Source organism: Dendrobium catenatum, unplaced genomic scaffold (genome assembly GCF_001605985.2).
Source record: "Dendrobium catenatum unplaced genomic scaffold, ASM160598v2 original_scaffold_169934, whole genome shotgun sequence".
In the NCBI taxonomy this organism is placed as follows: Eukaryota; Viridiplantae; Streptophyta; class Magnoliopsida; order Asparagales; family Orchidaceae; genus Dendrobium; species Dendrobium catenatum.
This window is the reverse complement of record NW_021488357.1, coordinates 230859-239897: the sequence shown is the minus strand read 5'-3', so window position 1 is coordinate 239897 and position 9039 is coordinate 230859. Positions and strand designations below refer to the sequence as shown.

Genomic DNA, 9039 nt, shown 5'->3' with positions numbered 1-9039 from the left:
TAATTTTTCTTCTTCTTGGTGTTAACGTTACCCCACTCCTCATTGGTGTTAACGTTGCCGTACTCTTCATTTTTTTCCTGTGCTATTTTCCTTGTTTGTTTTATGTTTAAATTTTATAATGGATTTCATTTCTACGTACCGTTGTATTTGACTCCTTCCTCACAGGGCTATAAAGCCCAGCCAAGACACCACAACTCAAACACGCGAAAGAGAAATGGGGGAAGAGAAGAAGAAGATGAATAACTACTCTTTCCCCCTTCTCCTCCTCCTCCTCCTCCTCGTCTCTCTCCACTCCATACCCAACGCTACTGCAGCTGAGACTCCCCTTCTGAAAACCTACATCATCCGTGTCGAAAAGGCCCCAGCTTCCATCCTTGACCTTCACCAATGGTACAAATCCTTCCTTCCAACTTCCACCGAAGCCTTAAACGGACAACGAATGATATACTCTTACAAACACGCCATCGCCGGCTTTGCTGCGCGGCTCACCGAGAAAGAAGTCAGTTTGATTTCCTCCAAGCCGGGCTTCATCAGCGCCCACCCCGACCGCATTATCTCTATTCAAACCACCCACACGCCTTCCTTCCTCGGCCTGATTAAGAACAACTCAAATAACGCCGGCTGGGTAGATTTAGGCGGTGGCGAAGGCGTCGTGATCGGAGTTCTCGACACCGGCATCTTTCCCGACCACCCTTCCTTCAGCGGCGAAGGCATGCCACCGCCGCCGAAAAAATGGAAGGGGAGGTGCGACTTCAATGCGTCGCAGTGCAACAATAAGCTCATCGGGGCAAGAACGTTCCTTAATGGCTCAGCGGCTTCGAGAGATGTGATGGATGTGAGTGAAGGTCCAGGTCTTCCTCCATTTGATGAAGAAGGGCATGGAACGCACACCGCAAGTACTGCGGCGGGGGCAATGGTGGAGGGTGCTCAGGTGTTTGGCAACGCTAAGGGAGTGGCGACGGGAATGGCTCCGAGAGCGCACCTTGCAATCTACAAGGTACGTTACAAAGTTTAAATAATAATAATAATAAAAAATGTGATTTGGTATTTAACTTTTCTCTTGACTGTTTTTTTTAGTTTATAAATGATAACTATGACAAAAACTTCTGTGGCCGGCAGTTTTGAGGGAAGAAAGAGTAGGTTTTATGAAATTTTGTGATAGAAAATTTCATAGAGATATTTGATCTGAGCTGTTTGATTTAATATTTTCTTTAATAAATATATATTTATTTAACTAACGGATTCTTTGGTTTGAATGATTTTGGATGCTTGTAAGGTATGTTAAACGGAAGGTTTTAAGCGTATACACGGTTTTTTTTTTTTTGATAAATTTAAAACTAAACTAATAGGCCAAGGTAAATTTTTTATATATTTCAAAATCAATTTAAGAGTTATCATTCAATAAAAGATAAAAATCACTCATTATCTTTGGCTTTGTTACGTGATAGAAAATTTGTAGCATTGTATAAAAATTTAGAATGGAAAAAAAAATTATGTAGGACACTAGAAAATTTTAAAGTGGAAAATTCATAAGAAAAGGAAAAAATGATCGGGCCTGACCTAATTGTAATAATCCACTATAGAATAGGAGATAAAAAATCATCACTTTCAATTCTCATAATTAAAGAAGAAGGGATATCTTTGAAACAATAATTAATTGATTCTCATTTTAGAGATTGCAAAATTTAGATGCCCACAGGAAATAGTTAAACACATAACAGTAGGGCTAGATCTGAATGAAATCTGGAGGAGGTAGTGGTGATTGTTGGTGAAGATTGTCAACAATGATAGCTCAAAAAATACAAGAAAACTAATTAGTTATCTTAGCTCTTGAACCTCCATTTTTTAGAGAACAAGGTTGCATTTTTTATATAGGTGTTTTGGTAAATTTGGCCATGAATAAAAGTACTCAATCGTAGGGTCTATACTAATCCCCATAATCATAAATTATTTATCAAAATTTTTGAATGCTTTTAGAATATTTGAACTAGTAATATTGGGCTCGTTGGATTCATTTCATTGAGCCACTCAATTTGACTATAAGTGGAAGTCATTCGGTCTATCAATTTATATTTAGGCAATTTAAATGTAATTCAAGTGCTTGATTTGAGCTCATTTAGAATCAAATCGAGTCATTTATAATGTCGATAAATTTATCTCGTCATGACATTCAATTTGACCATAACTTTGTTGAAATTGGAGTTCAGATTATTCAAAATTTAATTATGAAAATTTAAAATTCAAAAATTACTCAACGATTCATGTTAGTCATGTGAATTTTTTGGAGTCGTATCATTTGCCCCCTAATTTTTAATGTCAAAGCTTATTATTTTTGAAAAAAAAATAGTTTAAATTTTCAAAACATCTTGTGACACAAATTATAATTTTAAAAATGTTATGGGGCATGATCATACTCTTGATATTAATATATCCCTCTTCTTGAGGCTATTAACTATTAAAATGTCTTTAATTGTAACTTCATTTGCACATAAAATTGGCACACATTTGGAGCGAAAATTATTACAAAATTTGTGCTCCAAGATATTTAAATTGGCTTAGAATTATCATAGAGGAACTATTCGGCACTAAAGACACCATAACTAATTTCAGAAAGTCAATAAATAGTCTCACGGAACCCAAAATGCTTTAATAAGCTTTTTTGGGGCCCAAACTATGCTAGGTTGCTTGGTTGATCGACCGACCAGCATCACTGGATCTGAGTAGTAGCATCGGTGGTCTCCATCACCTATCGCGTCTTTTGGCACGATCGCTTCTAATTAAAGGGAGTTTCCTCTAAGTGAGGCGCTATTTATTGCCTAAGGGGTGTGTTGAGCGTGTGATGCCCTAACTAAATGTGAAAAAGTTTTCTATTTTATCTCTTAAATAATCTACGAGAGCCACTAAATTTATTTATCTAATAAAATTTTGTAAAAGCAATTATATAAATCATAACATGTCACTGTGTTCATCATTCATCAAAATTTATTTACAGTAGTAACAGCTCAATCAATACCTAAATCTATCTTTTAATACTTCTGGCTATAAAATAATAAGGAAAAGTACAAAAATATAAATATGAAATCGAATTAGCCTTAGTCCATTGGATCTTAACCCCGTTCTAAAATACATATAAAAAATATTTGGTGAGCTAACAACTTAATAGGATACCCAAACCTACATTTTCAATAAATGAAAGGCAATTACAACAACATGTATGTAATTATTCAATCAATATCAGTATATATATAACAATATGAACAATTAACAATTAATAAGAACAATATCAATCCATATGAGTAGTGGAAATCAATGCAAGCAATATAACTTAGGAATTTGTAATTAGTAACCATATAAAGGATAAGTATGTTCTGTCGTTCATGTACCCATGTCAATTGCAACACAATAGTTTTATTAAGAATATATGCATGTTCATAGTTTACACTTTACTTCTATCTATATCATTTATACCAATCTATCTATTATACCAAGCAAATGTTCTATAGCTATTGTATGCATATCATATAATACAAATACATGCATATCATCTATAAAATGAAATCTCTCATATATATCATGCATATCCTTTATTTCATATGTATCACACAACCTTGTATTAGTCTCATCAGTCTTGTCATATACATGTATCAATCATATCTTATATCATATTCAGGTCTTATATATTATATTATACCATTTATGCAATCATATATGCTCATGTCTCATTTATATACTATAGTCAATAAAAACGATGACAGAACATCTTGTCACTTGTGATTTTTTTCCTATATTAAGTCCAATAAGTCCTTCAGACCAAACAAGAATCACTCTCATGCATATCAACACTATAAATAAGAATCAGTGTCAGATTACATGTCATAGGTTTGGTAGCTTTCATATAAGAAGTTGTCACTTTCTTTCTATTGGTGTATTATTAATTGATCTCTTTACACCTCTCATCTCATGTCACTTAGGATTACACTACAAATCTTATTTTATGAAAAGCTCATCGACCCATCCTCCTATATATAAAATTATTAGGTGCGATTTTCGGACGCTTCCGGGCATCATCCAATATACAGTGCATTTGGTGATGTGGCGAATCCGAATTTGCCTATGGATGCATTCGAACTCCGCATAGAATAATCTGTTCTCATATACAAGATAATATATCTCTAATCAATCTGAATCAATCAATCAATTTCATCAAACCTTTCTTATTTTTACAAACATTTCACTTAATGTATATTAAAAAATATCCTACAAAATATAAAAGGAAAATAAATAGAAAATTCTCGTTGTAGAATTAAAAGCCTCACATATTTTCTTACAATTCATAAAAAAATTGAATATTTAAATTTGATTATATGCATACGTTGTCAAATATTATTTATAAATAATTTCATATAGCTAGATGCATATAATTCTTCATAATATTTACATTTAAATAACAGTATTTCTTACCTAAAAAAAGTGCGTGGGTAAAAAATGTTTTTGAATTTTTGAGGTTTATATAATTGATGATTTCATATATAATAAATAATAATCTTAATATAAATTTAAAAGTTCTAAAAAATATTATGTCTGAATATCGATGCAAAAAAAAAAAAAAGTTTTTTTTCTCTGTCTCAAACTCTCAGTGGTGTTCTAACGTTTAATTCAAACTCTTCCAAAGGTATGCGAAGATGACTGCTACTCGAGCGATATACTAGCCGGGATGGAGTCCGCAGTGGCAGATGGAGTCGACGTCCTCTCAATCTCCCTCGGCGGCTCGTCGGTTCCCTTCTTCCAAGATGAAATTGCAATTGCCGCGCTTCACGCCGTCCAGAAAGGAATATTCGTGAGCTGCGCTGCCGGAAACGACGGCCCAGCTCCCTCTACCCTCTCCAACGAGGCGCCATGGATACTAACCGTCGCGGCTAGCAACACCGACCGCTCCTTCGTCGCAAACGTTAAGCTCGGCAATAACCTCGTTTTCTCTGGCCAAACGGTCTACCAACCCCCCAACTTCACCGACGCACAACGCCCACTCATCTACGCCGGCTTCTGCACCAACCGCTCGCTTTCCGGTCTTGATTCTAAAGGAAAGGTGGTTGTTTGCGACCGAGGAGGCGGACTAAGCAGGATTTCCAAGGGTGAATCTGTCAAAGCGGCAGGGGGAGCAGCAATGATCCTTGTGAATGAAAAAGACGATGCGTACAGCATAATTGCGGATGCCCACGTCCTCCCGGCCTCTGCAGTCAGCTTTCAAGCTGGATTGAAGATCAAGGCCTATCTATCCTCTTCAAAAACACCCACAGCATCAATCATTTTTCAAGGCACGGTTTTTGGCTCCTCCCCTGCTCCCGCGATCGCTTCTTTCTCCTCCCGTGGACCGAGCATGGCTAGCCCGGGTATCCTTAAACCGGATATCACCGGTCCAGGTGTCGACATTCTCGCAGCATGGCCGGTATCAGTGGGCCCACCAACGTCGAAGCCCTTTAATATAATCTCCGGGACTTCAATGTCCACGCCGCACCTCGCCGGAATCGCAGCGCTGATAAAGAGTACCCATCCAGATTGGTCTCCGGCAGCGATCAAATCAGCAATGATGACAACTGCCGGAATAGAAGATCGAAGCAGGAGGCCAATAGTGGATGAACGGCTTCTCCCGGCGGACCATTTCGCACTTGGGGCTGGCCATGTGAACCCACTCAGGGCTGTCGATCCGGGCCTCGTTTACGATACTGATGTAGAGGATTACACGCCTTACCTTTGCGGATTGAACTACAGCAACGCTCAGTTAACGATAATGACGGGCAAGAAGGATATTGACTGCTCAAAGATTAAGAGCATTACTGAGGTTGAGCTGAACTATCCGTCGGTATTGGTGTGGCTTGGCCGAGATGAGGAGAGGAACGTGACGGTTTGGAGGACGGTGAAGAATGTGGGAGAGGCAAAGGTTGAGTTTTTAGTGAACGTTGATGAGCCAAAAGGAGTGGAGGTGGTGGCGGCGCCCAGTAGACTGAGCTTCAATGAGGTTGGGGAGGAGAAAAAGTTTGCTTTGACATTTAGGCGTAGCGGAAGTGGAGGGGAAGTGGCGGAGGGAAGGATCAAATGGGTTTCGAGCAGGTATGAGGTTAGTATTCCGATAACGGTCATATTAAAGGAGTAGCGTACGCGGTATTAGAGCTAACTGCATGTGGAGTGTGGTGCTTTTGTTTTATTGTCTGCTAATAATGAGGAGAATCTATTTGCATGTGTATCAATGCACATGATGGGATGTGTGTGTCTTTTTTAATTATGGTAAATGTTCGAAAAAAAATATTATTTTTTTATTTTTTATTTTTTTGGTTTAGACGTTTGAGGCTTCATTTGTGACAAGTTTCTTTTAAAACAGTTTTTTATGAAAACTTTTATGATTTAAAAAAAAAATTTATACTAAAAGTTTTTTAGGAAGTAGTAAAATAACTGTCCCAAACAAAACTTAGTCAATTAAACAAATTCATCCAAACCATGTATACATAAGTTTTGAACTTGAAACCTCTTATCTAGTGGTCAAAGCTCCCAATCAACATATCAAGAAGAGTAGATGTATTAGATTTGACTTAAATTAAGAAATGTAGAGTAGACCTAGAAAGACTTGATTATAAAATATTAGAAATAATATTTCTTTATTTGATTTAAATAATAAATTGATTCTTAATAGATACAATTAAAAAAATCATATATATAGCTTATCCACCGTAGTGGTATAAAGGCTTGATATTTTTATTGTTGTTGTAGTATAATGGCTAATACTATAAATGTTGCATCCTAGAATATTCGTGGCGATAAAGAAATATAAAGTTTAGCATCTTAGGTTTGTACGAAGATCCAACATGCATACAGATACAAGAGTATGGTGCAATATTCATGAGAGTCTCCAAAAGTTTTGTGTGGAAAACCCTGAAAAGGGAAAAATCATGGGGCTTGGTCCGGTTTGAATGAATCCACTTATATTTGTAGTTGATTGCAAATGAGATCCTTCCTTGGGAAGAAGACCATGCCTCAATGTATACATTATATAGAGCACAATACATAGTTAGAGAATAGCATGACAGTTATTCTTAAGAGAGTGTTAGCATGCTTGTTTAGTCAATAGGACCATTATCGGCTGACAAAGGTGGATGGAAGGACCATGGTTGGCAGGCAAAGGTGGTTATAAGGATCGTAGTCGGTGGGTGATAAGGTCGACGGGTAATAATGGTTGGAAGAATCATATTCGGTGGGCTACATGGTTAAGACGACTTTGGTCGGAAGGATAGTAGTCAACTAACGATGATGATCGGGAGGATCGTAGTTAGTGGGAAACAATGATCGAAAGGACCATAATCGGTCGATGGTTCAACATAGTTGGTGATGGTGGTAAAAAAGATCGTAGTTTGACGACGGTGATTGGAAGGACTGTAGTCGAGCAATGAATGTCAGAAAGATCGTAGTCAAGTGATGGTGGTTTGAAGGACTATAGTCGGCGGGTGACAATAAAGGACAATAGTCGGGTGATTATAGTAGGAAAGATCATAGTTAGATGATAGTAGTCAAAAGGATCGTGGTATGTGGGTGACATGGTCGGTGAGTGACTATAGTCGAAGGGAAGTGATCTGACAAAGGTTGGCGATCGACCAGGTGGAAGTTTGGTAGTGTTCGGAGGCTAGGTGGGAAGTCCCACTATAGTTGGTGGTTGGGTGATGCAAACTTGAGAAAACAAGAGAGATCCTTCATTTTTTATCTCTTCCTCCTCCACTTTTCGAAGAATGAGAGGACTTTTTATAGTTCTTTTAGAGTGGCATGGCTAGTAAATAGGGAGAAGATTAAGGGTATATTGAGATCCAATGGACAACCAATATTAACTACATTAATCATAGACCATTTATTGATTATTTAGGCATCTTAATAATGTCAACAATTTGGTAATCTTAGGCTTGATAGATTTGTCTCATCGAGCCTCTCGATTCAACTATAAACATGTCACATTTGGATATCACTTAGTCATTCAATTAATATTCTAAAGCTTCCAAATAGGCTTTGGATCCTTGATTTAGACCCATTAGGGTTCGGATTGGACCAAATTTGGTGTTGTTGGATTTGTCTCTTTGAGAGATTAAGTTCTACTATAATTTTACTTAATTTGAAGAGTGGATGGCTACAAATTTAATTTTAAAAGTTTTTCATTAAAATTTCCTTGAGATTTGTGCCTAGTCAAGATATTTGTTTGATGATATATCCGTTGCCCCCCTATTTTCATTCATTGAATCCTGTAGAGTCCAAAAATATTTCTTGATGGTCTTCAAATTCTTTCAATACAAAATTATAACTTACGAGTAATTATGAGGCATGGCCACTCCTTGGACGTCAATGTAAACCTCCCATTAGCACCTCTAACCAAGTAAAATATTATTAATCATAAATTTAACATGTCATAAAGTTGTCACATTGATTGGAACTAAATGTATTAAAAAAAATTTGAAAACTTTTACAATTACTCAAAATTGACTGTAGATGCTCTATTAGGCCCTAAAAGTGCTAAAATTGAGTCCGGAACATCAAAAAATGGTTCTAAAGACTCAAAAAATGTATCAATTGAATTGTATTTGCTAAAAATCAGGCTCGAACCCGACTTAGTGATCAAACTGGTAGGCTAGCCACATGCCTCAACACTCCGACGAGCCTGTATAAACCACGTGCCTGTTGCTTCCTGCCTATGACTGCTTAACTATCTATGTTGTCCCCTCTTGTTGGCCTTGCTATTCACGCCTAGCTGTCGGTGTGATTCCTTCTTGGCTACCAGCGTGGTCGTCCCCACTTAGCTTCCCGTGTCGTGGTTTAGTTTGCCTGTACTATATGGCATGTAAAATCAATATCATTTGAGTGGCTTAGCCGGTTAAAACCGATAGTTTAGTTAGCTATTTTTATATATATTTTTAAATTTTTAAAATACTTTTTCTCTGTCTTCTTCAAGTATAAAAACCATAGGGGTAGGGGAAAATTGTCCCTTCTTTTCTTCTCCTTCCTTCCTCCAAC

General features: G+C 37.2%; 1 protein-coding gene across 1 annotated transcript; it reads left to right on the top strand.

Annotated features, from left to right (window-relative positions):
• Positions 1-214: 214 nt before the first annotated feature.
• On the top strand, positions 215-6151 carry LOC110116643 (subtilisin-like protease SBT1.2). The gene is made up of 2 exons (XM_020850308.1): positions 215-997; positions 4673-6151. The coding sequence occupies exons 1-2, from the start codon at positions 215-217 to the stop codon at positions 6149-6151; spliced, it is 2262 nt and encodes a 753-aa protein (XP_020705967.1).
• Positions 6152-9039: the final 2888 nt, after the last annotated feature.

Bases quoted from the DNA above. Each gene is read 5' to 3' on its own strand.
- LOC110116643 (XM_020850308.1), top strand. From the start codon at position 215: ATGGGGGAAGAGAAGAAGAAGATGAATAACTACTCTTTCCCCCTTCTC. The intron at 998-4,672 runs GTACGTTACAAA...ACTCTTCCAAAG, and splicing joins CGCACCTTGCAATCTACAAG to GTATGCGAAGATGACTGCTA.